Source organism: Capricornis sumatraensis, chromosome 21 (genome assembly GCF_032405125.1).
Source record: "Capricornis sumatraensis isolate serow.1 chromosome 21, serow.2, whole genome shotgun sequence".
Taxonomy (NCBI): Eukaryota; Metazoa; Chordata; class Mammalia; order Artiodactyla; family Bovidae; genus Capricornis; species Capricornis sumatraensis.
This window is the reverse complement of record NC_091089.1, coordinates 37,941,795-37,957,313: the sequence shown is the minus strand read 5'-3', so window position 1 is coordinate 37,957,313 and position 15,519 is coordinate 37,941,795. Positions and strand designations below refer to the sequence as shown.

The 15,519-nt window shown below is 36.9% G+C and overlaps 1 protein-coding gene across 2 annotated transcripts in view; it reads right to left on the bottom strand.

Moving 5' to 3' along the window:
• Positions 1–15,519, bottom strand: part of USP14 (ubiquitin specific peptidase 14) — a 36,595-nt gene that overhangs the window by 4,850 nt on the left and 16,226 nt on the right. For both annotated transcript variants that reach the window (XM_068993967.1, XM_068993968.1), the window contains 8 exons: positions 11,439–11,497; positions 10,742–10,872; positions 9,785–9,865; positions 9,326–9,411; positions 8,517–8,631; positions 6,010–6,075; positions 5,769–5,861; positions 4,709–4,837 (listed from right to left, as the gene is read on the bottom strand). In XM_068993967.1, the coding sequence (XP_068850068.1) occupies positions 4,709–4,837; positions 5,769–5,861; positions 6,010–6,075; positions 8,517–8,631; positions 9,326–9,411; positions 9,785–9,865; positions 10,742–10,872; positions 11,439–11,497 (760 nt within the window). The remainder of the gene's footprint in view (positions 1–4,708; positions 4,838–5,768; positions 5,862–6,009; positions 6,076–8,516; positions 8,632–9,325; positions 9,412–9,784; positions 9,866–10,741; positions 10,873–11,438; positions 11,498–15,519) is intronic.

The following is a 15,519-nucleotide window of genomic DNA, read 5'->3' as shown; positions in this document are numbered from 1 at the left end:
CAACTTCAAACCACTAAACTGAGAGCACATCGGTGAAGAGAGTCCAGATAAACACTGTTCTAGGGTAGAAAAAAAAGTCAATTCTGCCGCTTTGCCCACACTATCAAACCATGTAGGTGAGGATAACAGCTGCCTCACAAAAACAGAAGTAGAATTACAGCAACTTATATTACATCTATTAGCCATGGCCACCTGCCACTTCAGTCCAAATGAACTATTTAATTCACCAAGTATTTACCTAAATTAAAAAGGTTCACAACTTTAGACAAGAATCTTTGGTGGGAACTCCCTTGCCTCAACCCATTCCAGTGTGTAATACAAATGCACACAACTCATTTAGGCATATGGACACAAAGTTCCTTAAAATCTATAATACTGAAGACAGTGCCAGCAGTTTGAGTGACAGCTGAAGTGACAAGAAGCCAAAGCATCTTAAAAAGGCAAAATTAGGTCAACCACTCCTTTATATAGTTACTGAACACCTAGAGCAACTACAAAAAAAGCTACACAAGGAAATACATTAGAAAAACATTATATGTAAACCAAATTAGAATTCTAAAAAATGTTCACATAACTGACAAGTACAGAAAAAACAGAAACGAAAAGCAGAACAGAAGGCAAAATATAGGAAACTACCTTCAAAAATAATATGGGCAAATTTAAAGTAAACGAATGGAAAAAGATGTATCATGCAAATACTAACAAAAGTAGAAATGGAAAAATTAACATCAAACAAAGCAGACTTGAGAACGAAGAGAATTACCAAGAACAGAGAGGGGCACTACATAATAAAAGAATCATTCCACCGAGAAGACAGCCATCCCAAGTGTGTACACACCAAATAACAGAAAACATGAAAAGCCAAAGCTAAGAGAACCAAATGGTGAAACATACAAGCCCACAATTTTACTTGAAGACTTCACCACTCCTCAACAACTGATGGAACAAATGGACAGAAAACACCAAGGTTACAGGAGAATCCAACACCACCATCAACCAACTGGATCTAATCAACATCACAAAATACTTCCCTCAACAACAGTAAAATACATGTTCGTTTCAAGTGCCCAGGGAATAGATACCGAGACAGATCATATCCTGAGCCACAAAGCAAACCCCAACAACTTTAAAGGAATTTAAATCACCCACATGTGTTTTCTCACAATGGACTCAAACCAGAATCAGTAAAAAGTAACAGGAAATTTTCCAAACACATGTAAACTAAACAAGACACTTCTAAATGACCCAAGGTCAAAGGGAAGTCTCAAGGGAATTTATTTAAAATACAAGAAACATAATGAAAATAGAAATGCAATACAACAATTTGTTAGGACACAATTTGAAAGCACTGCCAGGAGGGAAATTTACACCACTAATATTTGAAAACAGGAAGTCTGAAATAAAAAATCCAAGTTCCCACAACTTAAGGACCTAGAAAAAGAGAAGGAAAATAAACCCAAAGCAAGCAGAAGAAAGGAAATAATAAAAGTGGAAATCAATCAAATTAGATGCAGAAAAACAGGAAAAAAAATGAAACAATATGCTAGTTCTTTGAAAAGAGCAAAAAAATGACAATCCTCTAGGAAGACTGACCAAAAAAAGACACAAATTACCACTATCAGGAATGTAACAGGATAGCACTACACACCCTGCAAACACCTGAATAACAGGAACAACTCTACATGTAAAACTGACAAGCCAGATGAAATGGAACAACTCCACAAACCAAATATGATATAAATTACTTGTATAGCCCGTAACTAAAGTTGAATTTTTAATTTAAAAACTCTTGAAAAAGAACTCTCCATGCTAAGATTATCAGACCAAGACAAATTCTACCAAACATTTAAGAGACAACATCAATTCTATACACAGTCTCTCAAAAAATAAGAGACAAAAAAAAGTCAATAAAACTGTTTCAACAAAGTAGAGGATACAGGTCAATATACAAAAATCAATTGGTGAATGCAAAAATGAAATTGGAAAAAGTATGCCATTTACACTGGAAAATTCCATGGACGGAGGAGCCTGGAAGGCTGCAGTCCATGGGGTCGCTGAGGGTCGGACACAACTGAGCGACTTCACTTTCACTTTTCACTTTCATGCAATGGAGAAGAAAATGGCACCCCACTCCAGTGTTCTTGCCTGGAGAATCCCAGGGACAGGGGAGCCTGGTGGGCTGCCGTCTATGGGGTCGCACAGTGTCGGACACGACTGAAGTGACCTAGCAGCATGCCATTTACAACGACATCAAAAATAATAACATAGCTACAAATAAATTTAAAGTACAAGAAACGTACACTGAAAATTATTAGACTGTTGAAAAACTTAATGACTTACATAAAAGCTATAGTAAGTTCATGGATTCTAAAGCTTAATACTATTAAAGTGGAAATACTCCCCAAATCGATCTACAGATTCAATGCAATCTCCATCAAAATTCCAGTTGTTTTTGAAGAAATGGACAAGCTCATCCTAAAATAAATATGGAAATAAAAGGGACTCAGAAAAGTCAAAACAATCTGGAAGAACAAAGCTGAAGTTTCGTACTTTGCTATAATCCTTACTACAAAACCACAGTAATCAAGACTGTAGAATTGGGCTTCCCTGGTGGCTTAGTGGTAAAGAATTCGCCTGGCAGTGCAGAGCACATGGGTTCGACCTCTGGTCTGGGAAGATTCCACATGACGCTAAGCAACTAAGTCCATTCAATGTAACTACTGAGCCCATGTGCTCTGCAAGGAAAGAAGCCACTGCAACGAGAAGCCTGTACACCACAACTGGAGAGGAGCTCCCACTTGCCATAACTAAGGAAAAGTCCAGGGAGCAACAAACAGCACAGTCAAAACTAAATAAATGCATAAAAAAAAAAAGATTGCAGTATTGGCCTAAGGACAGACATACCAACAGAAAAAAACTGAGGGTCCAGAAATACACGCACATCTATAGTCAACTGAATCACTACAAGGATGCAAAGACCTTTCAATGGGAAGAGAATAGTCTTTTCGACAAGTAGTGCTGGGACAACTGAATATTCACATGCAATAGGATTTGGACCTATACCTCATCTCACATACAAAAATTAACCCAGAATGAATCAAAAAGCCTAACTGGAGGAACCAGGAAAACCTTAGAAGAAAACATATGCATAAACTTTCACGGCCTGTGACAAGCTAATGGCTTCTTAGATATAACACTAAAAGCAAGAGTAACTGAAGAAAAAAACAGATTGAATTATAACAAAATTTAAAAATTTTTCCTCTTCAAAAGACCCTGTTAATAGGATGAAAAGACGAAGCTACAGGCGGGGAGAAAATATTCGGAAACCATGTATCTGACATAGGATTAGAATATAAAGAACTCCCAAAATTCAAGAGTAAAAGACCAAATGGCAAGTGGGTAGAAAAACAAGGGGCTTTCCTGGTGACTCAGATTGTAAAGAATCTGCCTGCAATTCAGGAGACCTGGGTTCAACCCCTGGGTCAGGAAGATTCCCCTGGAGAAGGGACTGGCAACCCACTCCAGAATTCTTGCCTGGAGAATTCCATGGACAGAGGAGCCTGGTGGGCTACAGTTCATAGGGTCACAAAGAGTTGGACACAACTGAGCAACTAACACATACACACACAGAAAATATGAAGAGATATCAAAGAGGGCACATAGACAGATGCCAAAGAAACACATGAAGATGTGCTCAACATCATCAGCCTTCCGGCCACATCAAGCATCACTGCAAACCTACACAAATGGCTAAAATAATAGTGACACTACCAAATTCTGGCAAGAATTCAAAGAAAATAGATTGGCAAGACATTGCTGATAAGAATGAAGGGGGTAGCGGGAAAGTGGACTTGGCTACAAAGGGGCAGCAAGAGAGAGCTTTGTGATAAGAAAAATGTACTGCATCTAGGCCATATCAATGTCCATATTCCAGTTATGACATTATATTATAGTTTTGCGAGCTGTTACCACTAGGAGAAACGAGGAACTCTATTATTTCTTACAACTGCATGTGATTCTACAATTATCTCAAAGTTTAATTTTAAAAACTGCTTTTAATACACACACAAAACCTGCAGAAGAATTTTATTTTAAAATTTGGCATGTAAAATCACACTGGAAATATTCCTAGTTACCAGGAAATATCTTTTTCCTTTTCAAGAAAACATGTAATTCAGCTGTGCCTTCTCTGAATTTAAAATATATAATTTATTAAATATGAAGTTGCTAAGGTTATAATTTTAACAGGCGCATACCATTAGCACTTATTAAAAGATACAACTTTCGTTGTCACAGTGGGCAATAAAGGAAGCAATATTCTGTAATACCAATCCATTTTAAGAAATGGAGGTAATGTCATGTCTTACAAAAAAAATAATAAAATACACTAAATTTTACAAGGCAAGATGTTATGTGAAATGCTTTGAGAAAATAAATTTTAAAAGAATATAAGCTGCAGATTTTTAGAGGAAAAGGAAATATTATGTTCATTCTATCATAAAGGACCCATTCAGCATAGCTAGAGTCCTTTTCCTTATGCTAAAATATATCTAAAACTTTAAGGGCTTTACCAATACATGTAGGATTTGTATATATGCCAAATATAGATTCACCCATTATTACTAACAGATTAACAATATAAAGTGAATACTGAACGCAGAGTAAAGATAAACATGTTAAGGTTAGAAAATGAACAATAAGAACCTACTGTCTTTGGCTGCTGATTTACTTTTTTATCCTCTAGATCCTTGAATTTTGATCGAAAAGAAACCATTTTCTCTTGAAGTTCTGGTGTACATAGTTCATACACATCCAACATAAGAGGAAATTTCACATCCTATATACAAGCCAAAAATAAAAAGTGCAAACAGAATTTAAAAGGTAGTTATTTAAAATATTTATCACACTTTTACATTACTGCTTTCATATTCAAATAAAGCTGAAAATAAGACCTGTAAAAATCATGTGGCGACCCAGGCAGTTGAAAATATAGTTCTTATTTTCAATCTAGCCCTAATTTTTAGACAAAAATTCTTTTCAACTTCTCCGTAAATATTTTAACCCATCAAACTAACTACAGAGGAGCTACCAAAATTTTAAACAAATGAAGCATTTCAGAAATACTAAACTAGCAGATTTCTTCAACTACATTTAACCTGCTTATACAACCCTAAGTATATCTGAAAATGTATTAATGAAATTCAGCTCAAGAGGTTAGAATTATATACCCATTCCCGAAGGATCAGTGTACCCTATGGATACACTGCAGAGCTACAGTTCAATGAAACGGACAAATCATAAGGCTTGCTCTGACATCAAATAATTATTCTTTGGGCACCAGTAATCTAACAATTTCCTTTCACCTGGAAGAAAGGAATCACATAGAACGCAGTGTGTTATATTGCCGCTTAGCCCACTCCTGTCCCCAAACCTACTGGACCGGTATCTCTGCAACTGAGGATCTGGTCTAGTGGTACTACTGGGGAAAGGAAGGCATACATCAGAATTACCTGGGACTCTTGAAAAACATAAGACCCGAGGCCCCACTTAATCAGATGCTTGGACAGGGCTGAGGGGCAGGCATGCATATGGTAAAAGAAAAGGGAAAATAGACAATTCCAATATATATTCTTGATTAATAACCACTTGTCTAATATTAATAACTTCTCTATAGTATTTTGAAGTGAGTTCTAAAAGAATAAAGAAATCTACTGTAAATAAGGAATTACCTTCAAAAATTATAATTATTACAGTAAATCATTACTAACCTTAAGAACTTTAGCATTCACAGATTCCTTCTCTTTGTAAAAAAATCGAACCATCTGAATAGTTAAGTAAGCAGGTAACCGGCTGATCTTTGACTAAGGAGAGAAAATGGAAAGAAATTCTGTAACATGAAAATGCCACACAAGTTTCTAATTCCTCAGTTTGGTAAAAACAAAGTCTGGGTAACATTAATTAACCAGCAATCAACCTTTCGATTAAATGGAATTGGATTCCAAAACTTACAGATTTGATGTACAAAGCATTTCTTTGCAATGTTGGAGACTGTTTGGTGATTTCTTCCTGAAGTCGCTAAAAAAGAACAGAAGACCAAACATTAAAAAAAAGTCTTCTGCAATACAGAATTATATCTTTAATTCTTTAAAAAATTAGGACTATTTAATAGATAATATATAGTAGGTCAACAGATTTATACCCCTGAGAAATACTGTGAATGAAGACAAAGTAAGAAGGCTTTTAGATATGGTTTAGTTCTTAAAAGGCATGAAAATAATTTGTCTTTATTTGCATGAACTCTTCAGAATGTAAATCATATTTGAGTCTTCTAATTTATGATCCAAATGGTCAGATTCTGGGAGTTTCTACTGTGTTTTATACAACATAAGGAAACCTTTCGTAGTATTCTTCTACTTACGGATCGTCAGAATATTTGCATTAGAGGGAAAGGCAGAGAATGTAAGTAACTCTTGTTCTTTATGTTTTATGTAGCTAAGCCTTCCAGAACCAATCAATTATTGTTAAATTTGAGAAAAGTCACAACACAGAAAACCTGTTAATCTAACAGATGTGGGAAAGCCTTCAGCCCTTGCATCTTCTAACCAGTGTCTGCCTTTCCATCCTTACAGTCTGGGTGACACTGAGCAACACAGGTCTCCCTCTGGGCATCATCTGTACTGGCAGTGACAGCACTTCACTGCAGTGCTGGTGTCAGAATTACACGAGTTAATACATGAAGAAAACCTGGAGAACTATTTGGTACACAGTCTATGCTCAGTAAGCATGTTGGGGGCTTCCCAGGTGGCGGCAGTGGTAAAGAATCCACCTGCCAATGCAGAGACACCAGAGACTCACGTTTGATCCCCAGGTCAGGAAGATCCCCTGGAGTAGGCACTGGCAACCCGCTGCCATATGCTTGGAAAATCCCATGGACAGGGAAGCCTCACAGGCTACAGTCCATATGGTTGCAAAGAGTCAGACACAACTGAGTGACTAAGCAGCAACAGCAGCAAGAATCGTCTTATACTCGCATAAAAATCGTTCCAGCGTTGATTTTTAAAACTTACTAGCCACATTACAAAAGGAATCATTATGGAGTCAGTTTTTAACATTTAACCAAGTTTATTCCACAATGAAGAGGTAAAGAAATGTGGAGCAAAATTACTCAAGGATAAAACCAATGATGACAAAGCATCTAAAATTACCAAGACAATTAATGTTAATATCTCATGAACACATGAAAGCATATCTGGTACTTTGTAAAATTTTTAACATGTGCTCAGTTATGTCCAACTCTTTGCATCCCCATGTACTAGAGCTTACTGATCAGGTTAACTATTTATTACTATCATCAATCCACCATCATCAAGATGTTCCAGGTATACTTAGCTTTCATTGAGTTTTATAAAATTATTATGAAAATATCCTGGAAAGTCCTTGTCAAAACATTCTATCTCACACTCTCCAATTAACATTTTGATGCCATGAAACTTGCCCCAATTCACTGCCTAGCCTTCAAAAGATGTACATACTTAGGAATACTGAGGAATTCCCTGGTGGTCCAGTGCTTAGGACTCAGCTTTCATTGTCAAGGGGGCATAGAGTTCAATTCCTAGTGGGAGAACTAAGATCCCATAAGCTGCAAGGTGCAGCCAACGTTTAAAAAAAAAAATTAAGAGAGATGTACATATTCCCCCAAACTATCAAATAAATGACAGGGAAGCAAAATTGTTCTATTTTACCAATGTGCCCACTAGAATAGGTTCTTTAGTATGACAGTGGGGAGACAGAACTAACTGAATAGTGAGAGAACCAAGTTTTAGATCTGGCTTTGCCACAAACCAATAAAGTCACTTAAATTCTAGAGCCTCAACTGCAATCTAGTGCAATGGCAGAATGTCTACAGGCCCTCATCTGCACGGGCCAATCCCAGCGTCTATCTCGCCAGTATTAACATATCCTCATTACAATGCCCCCCGAGCCTCCGTGGAGCCTCTGGTCATAACATTTTTGTCAACCCATCAATATAAAGCCTTGTTTTATGAGTCTTTCTGCTGTGTAATGACACCTTAACACACACTGTTGACGCAATAACACTGAACTCACAGCCAAGTACACTGTAACTCAACCCTGAATGAAGCTGATCTAACCCAACGTTATTCTCTCCTTAAGGCCATCACCACCTTCCTGCACTTAGGACACCAGACAGCACTTCAGCAGCATGCCAGAAGGCCACTATCCACAGCAAGATCGCCTACAAACGCACAAAAATTCAAGAAACGTGGCAATGAAATTACTGCAAGACGCATACTAGTTCCCACTGAAACTAGAAGGCAGAGGACCTCAGGTGAGACAGGGTGAGTCACACATCTCAGAATTTTTGCCACCTTGCGCATGTCTACAGGTGACCAGGAAAGAACCAGCAGTACTGGGGTTACAAATAAAAGTTAGCAAGTAGGTGTATTTGCAAATAAAAGAATCCACAAACCATGTGGATAAACTGCAATTGTCCTTACCAATTTAAGTCCTGTAAAAAGATACTTGACTTCTTGATTGATGAAACAGCTAAGCTGAAGCTGACTTTCCTTTCCTTTAGTGACTTCTTCTTCTTCAGATTCTGTACATTTCATGCTGTGCAAGGTAAGTTAAGGAATATGCCAACAGCCATTCAATTTGCTATATAATCTCTAACAAAATAAGTTATCCCAATGCTTTTAAAATTAATAACATCATTCACTGGTATTTAAAACATTTCAGTCTCCCAGCTCATTTCAATACTTAAAAATGCTCATTCACTTACCAACAATATGGATTAATGAATGTGTAAAATAGGATAAACTCTCAGTAAATAACTTGGTATTTATATAATCTTAAAATGGTCTTAATAACTCAAAGATAACTACCCATGATCTAGAAAATGCTGCTCTGCTAAATTCATGTTTATTAATTGCTTCCATTTCATGTATGTAATTTTGCTGATTTATCCCATTTCATACAATTAAATACAATTTCATACAATTTTCATACAATTTCATACAATTAAAAATTAATTCTCTGTGAGGTGAATTAATGAGGCATTCTGTTGAAGATATTCTTAGGAAAAAATAATGAATGTCCTTAAAGAGTCCATTTATCTAAAAACTTCAAGATCACTCCAATGGGCATTTTTTCAAATTCCTAATTTCCATATTTTTTAACCATAAAAACCTCTAAAGAATTTCCCTTCGTATCCCATCCACCACTCCAGTCAACAATACTATTTATACCAATTCATATTCAGTAAGTTATGATTACAGTTTATATGAATCTTGGCTTATAAGGATACGTCGTCTCAAATTCAACTCCAAAGAACTGATCAATTAAACTTTTCTTTTTAGAAGGTGTCACTGCTGATGCAGATGAAGAATCTGTCTGCAAAAATTTAGATGAAATAAAAATTCCAATTTTACTTCACACGGATATTAATGTACATCACCTCCCACACAATCCAGTTTAGTAATGCATATTTAAGTTTTTTTTTTAATGTAATCCCTGTCTGCAAAATCTTTCTACTGATCAAAAAATATTGCCAAAAAATTACAGATGCTGAGTAAGCACAACGGATTAAATTCAGTGAATAATATATTGAATTCAAGCGTCAAATGCAAGCTGTCAAATTCCAACTACAGATTCATTTATCTCAAGTATTCAAGGACATGTCTATCTATTAAGATGAACTTACTTCAAGACTTTTAGGGTGGGATGGAATGGAAACTCAAAGCCTACACAAATATATTTCAATTACCTCTTTAACAGTATCATCCTCTATAGCTTCCAATTTCTGCTGTAATACTCGCATCATTTGTACCCAACACTCATTAGCATCCTGTAATTTAAAAAGTGACACAGTAACTAATCCTGGCGGATACAGTGTTTGATTCACAAAATACTTCCAAAATAATTACTGTTTCCTTAGGGAAGGGGAAGAAAGTTGTTATGTTTTAAATATTAAGCCAAATTAAATATTTTATGACCTTCAAAACAATGAAGCATTCCAGAATAGTTTGTTTATTCATTCAAGAGATGTTTAGTGAACTCATTATGCTAAACACCATCCTAGATATAAGGATTACACAGCAGTCAACAGAGTAGAAAAAAGTCCTAGTGGGGAACATAAATAAACAAAACAGAACAAATTCAAAAGAAAAAAAAAGCAATATGGGAGTAGGAAGTGATTAGGGAAAGAGGAGTGTGCTCTTTCAGTAGGACTGTCAAGGAAAGCCTCTCTGATGCCTTGAGCCATGAGACCTGAATGAGGTGAGGAGGCAAGGCACATGCCTATCTGACGGCCAAAGGAAAAACAGCCAAGGCCCTACAGAAAGAGGATGTGTGGAGAGTTCTTTTTTTAAACAGCAAGGAAGCCAGTGTATCTGGAGAGAACTGCAAGGGGAACAGTGGTACATGACAAGGCAGGAAAAGCAGGCAGGCAGGAGACTGTTTGGGACCCAGACAGAAAACAAGGGAACCAACATAATCTTACATTCTTTAAAGGACTCTGGGGGCTATGCAGAGAAGCACCACAGAGGGCAGAAGCAAGACGGTCAGTTACCAGACTACTGCACCTCTCCAGGCAAGAGATAATGGTGGTGTGAACTAGAGGGGACTGGCATTTGTATTTCCAAATAGAGCTTAGTAAGTCAGTGTAGAACACCTAAGTTTTACACGTACAAAATGAAAACCACAGAACGCTTGCCCTGATTACCTGCTGAAGATACTGTCCTTGTTCACCCTTCTCTGCAAACTGTGGAAAAGCCATGTGCAAAAACTGCAGTAGAATAATTGGTGGAATACTAGAAGAAGTTTTATCCATGGAATCAAACAAATCTCTAAGGGCTTAAAAACAAAGCAAATACCTGCTTAGTAAAATAGTGACATAGTTAAGATAAATAAAAGCTACTGTAAATTAATTCTCAATTAATAAAGAGCTGCTTATTATTTTTAAGTATATCTATTCCTTTTGCAATTGCTGGATCCCTAATAAGAAAAAAAAATTGTTTTTAAATCTTAAAGAACTCATCAGAAGACTTCATAATGCAATAACTAGCTATAAACAACTTCTGGCTGGTGCACTAAATCTCTCTATCCAATGACAGCCTTTGCCTTCCTAACAAAGCAGTGTATATTCATTCAATACAGAGAACACACAACTTCTGCCCAGGAATCAAACAGGCTTAACTGCTACAAATGAGCCATTATCAGGACATTAGGTAGCCACTCCCAACACTCCTCCCTTTAAGCCTACACTTGGTTGCCTTATACTGAACTCCTGAATACTGCAATCTGAAATATGTTTAAATCCTTAAACATACTTCCTGAACACTTTTAAAACTAACTTGCCTTCTCTGATTTTGAAGGCAAGTATTCAGTAAACACTTTTGGTAGAATATACAGATACTGACCTGCAGTAATGTACTGTGCTGACGCCATCTCTCCTGAAGCTCTCAAGGCGCCTGCATACCTATGAGCAGTAGGACAGAGTTAGAGAGATTCTGAAACTCAGACAGGAAGAAACAAGTTCAAAGGGCTCATTAGGACACTGACACCCTCAACTGTAAGCTTCCCTGAGCTGTCCCCACCATTTTTACTTCTCTTCCAGTCTTGGTTCCTTTAAGAATTATATGGGCAAAAACGACTGCTAAGAAAAAGTGGAATTTAGGTAAATGAAGCCTACTTTACATTCTTTCCCATGTCTTAACTTATCTATAATATTTTCTACAAACTGTGCATAACAAAAAGGTACATATTTAACATCCATTATTACAAAGAAAACAAAATATAATTCCAGAAATGAAGAAAAAAGCTTTGGATCAAAAACATTAAATGGAAATCAATAAGCCTACATTCAGCACTAATTTCTTATAAACACAAAATAAATTTCAAGTCATTTTCCTCACCTATAAAATGAGGTGTGTGTGTGTGCGTGCATGCACTAACTGTGACCCTATGGACTGTAGTCTGTCAGGCTCCTCTATTCGAGGAGTTTCTGATTTCTAAATTCATTTTTATGAATCTCAGTTAATCTACAGCAGTACAAAGGACTGGTCACCCAAGGAAATATTCAAACCACCATATCTACTTAAATATTTCATTCAGATAATATTAAACACCGGGCAACGGGGAAGAGCTGAGCAGCTGACCAGGAAAAGGTACAATACAACACTAACCTGAGATGATAACAATGTTCCATTAATTTGACTATAAGATGAGTCATATAGAATTTGTCAAAATTGCTCACATCCAACACTTAAGATGCATACCTTTCACTAAATTATATTTCAATTAAAACAAAACAAAAACTCTGTGCTTATTTAAGTGAATGAAAGAGGTCACAGAAAATGGTAAATTATATTTAATTGAAGAGTCTTGTTTTTTTTTTTAACGTGTTTAGATCTTTTGGAAACTCCTACAACTAAAATATTCTTAATTTTTTAATATACAATAATCCGTGAAAGTGTTAGTTACTCAGTTGTGTCCAACTCTTTGCAACCCCACGGACTATAGCCCACCAGGCTTCTCTTTCCATGGGCTTCAATCCTCCAGGCAAGAATACTGGAACAGGTTGCCATTTCCTTCTCCAGGGGATCTTCCCGACCCAGGGATCAAACCCATGTCTCCTGCATTAGCAGGCAGATTCTTTTACTGCTGAGCCACCAGGGAAGGCCCCTAAATTATATATGTTCATTAAAAAATTAAAAATCGTAACAGTTTCCCTGTCAGACACTTTAGCACTTTTAAAGGGCACTTCTGAAGTTAAAATGGAGTACTCATAAAGCAAGTGCATCCCATAACATCACTGAACCATGTCATCACATAACGGGCTGCTGTTATGAATTTACATCTAGCTACAGGGTACCAGGGGCTTTCCCGGTGGCTGATCTGGTAAAGGATCTGCCTGCCAGTGTAGCAGACCTAAGAGACGCGGGTTCAATCCCCGGGTCAGGAAGATCCCCGGAGAAGGAAATGTCAATGTGCTCCAGTATTCTTGCCTGGAAAATTCCGTATTTTCCAGGAACCTGGAAACCTGGTGGGCTACAGTCCATAAGGTCGCAAAAAGTCCAACACAATTAAGCATGCATACACAAGCATTCACATAGCCATACACAGGATGTAACGATTCGACATTTATGACAAAAGATCAAAAGATGCATTAATGAATTATCAATCTCTTTTTAATAACTGGAAATAGGAAGATCATAGATAATTTAATACCATCTCCCCAAAACTGTCAATATAATGCCAAGAAAATATATAATTCCTAATTAAGGTAAGACTATCCAATCAGCCAAACAACATTCATAATGAACTTTACAAAGAAAAACCATTAATTAGAGAAGAGGAACAATGGACACAAGTACTGAGAGGTTTAACAGATAAAAATACTGAGTGTTTACAGACAAAAGAACCAATAGAGTACTTTTCCCAATCTTTGTCAAGTCAATAAATAAAAAAATGATATAGACAATCTGAATGTAATAAACTTCATGCTTATTATACTTGATCACCTACAAAAAGAGGATGTCTTGACTATATTTTAATCATTTGTGCAATATTCACTACCAATCAATCATAGATCAGATCAACTCAAACGTTCATTGACAGAAAAAAGAATAACTATTTGGTAGTACATGCATACAATGGTGGAGTCTACGGCATGAACAAAAATGAACACACACACACAACATGGAAAAGCCAAACACAGCCAGACTCAAATAATATATAATATGATGTTTCTGTTCATTCAGAGTTCAGAGTTCAAAAAAAGCAAAATTACTCTATGAGGTCAGGTGAATACAACTGTGGAAAGAAGGGTAGGGGCCGTGGACTGGAAGGGATTGGTGAGGGGATTTTCAGAGTGCTAACAGGATTCTGTTGATCCACGTTGGTTACAGGGATGTGTTCATTCTGGGATAAATCATTTCTACATGTTTCTGTATAATTCAATTATTAAAAACAAACGGGTTTTGCACAGCCAAGAAGGCCATAAACAAAATGAAAAGAATGGGAGAAAATATTTGCAAATGACACAACTGACAAGGGATCAATTTCCAGAATATACAAATAGCTCATTGAACTTACCAGCAAAAAAAGCCAACTCAATCCAAAAATGGGCAGAAGACCTATACAGACATTTCTACAGAGACATATAGATGACACATGAAAAGATGCTCAAGTTTTCTAATTATTAGAGAGATGCAGATCAAAGCTACAATGAGGTACCACCTTAACAACAGTCCTGGCCATCATTAAAAAGTCTTCATATAACAAAGGCTGGAGATGGTGTACAGAAAGGGAACCCTCCTCATTGCTGATGGGAATGTAAGTAGGTGCAGCCACTGTGGAAAACTTTATGAAGGTTCTTTAGAAAACGAAAAATAGAGCTACCATATGATCCAGCAATCCCACTCCTAAGCATATATCTGGACAAAACTAAATTCAAAAAGATACATGCACCCCAATGTTTATAGCAGCACTATACACAACGGCCTAGAGCTTTTAAAAACTTGTTTAATAAATCTGAATATTGTTTAAAAAGACTAGCACAGAAGCAAAGAAATTGGGAGCTCTCGAGCACTGCTGGAGAGGATGTAAAATGGTACTTTGGAAAACAGTTTGGCAGTTTCTCAAATGTTGTTTGATAGAGTTGCCATGTGAACAAGCAACCTGCTCACAACCAAGAGAAATGAAAACAACTCATCTGCACAAAAACCTGTACTTGAATGTTCACTGCAGCATCACTTATACCAGCTAAAACGTGGAAACAATCCGAATGTCCATCAACTGACGACTGGATAGCCAAAACACAGCATATCCACAGTGGAATACTATTCAGTCATTAAAAGCAGTGAAGAACTGATACATGCTACACGTGCTTCGTCACTCAAGTCATGTCTGACTCTGCGACCCCACAGACTGCAGCCCACCAAGCTCCTCTGTCCATGGGATTCTCCAGGCAAGAATACTGGAGAGGGCTGCCATGCCCTCCTCCAGGGGATCTTCCCAACCCAGGGATCGAACCCAGGTCTCCCGCACTGCAGGTGGATTCTTTACCATCTGAGCCACCAGGGTAGACCGTACATGCTACAATATGGATAAACCTAGAAAACAGTATGCTAAGTAAAAGAAACCAGTCACAAAAAGACCATATAGTGTATGACCCCATTAATATGAGAAGTCCAGAATTAGCAAATCTGTAGGATAAAAAGTATACTAATGGTTGCCTAGAGCTGGAGTTGGGAAAGGTATAACAAGCAAGTATGAGGCTTTTTTCTAGGCAGGGGCGTATTCTGAAATTAGACTGTGGAATACTTGCATACTCTTGTGAATATAATAAAGACCAACTAATTGAACACATGAACAGGATGAATTTTTGATAAATGAATTATATCACAACTAAGCTGCTAAATAAATATATAGAGAAGTGCAAAAGAATACTATTCATCCAAATGTGAACCTTCTTTACCCAAACAAAACATAAAACAA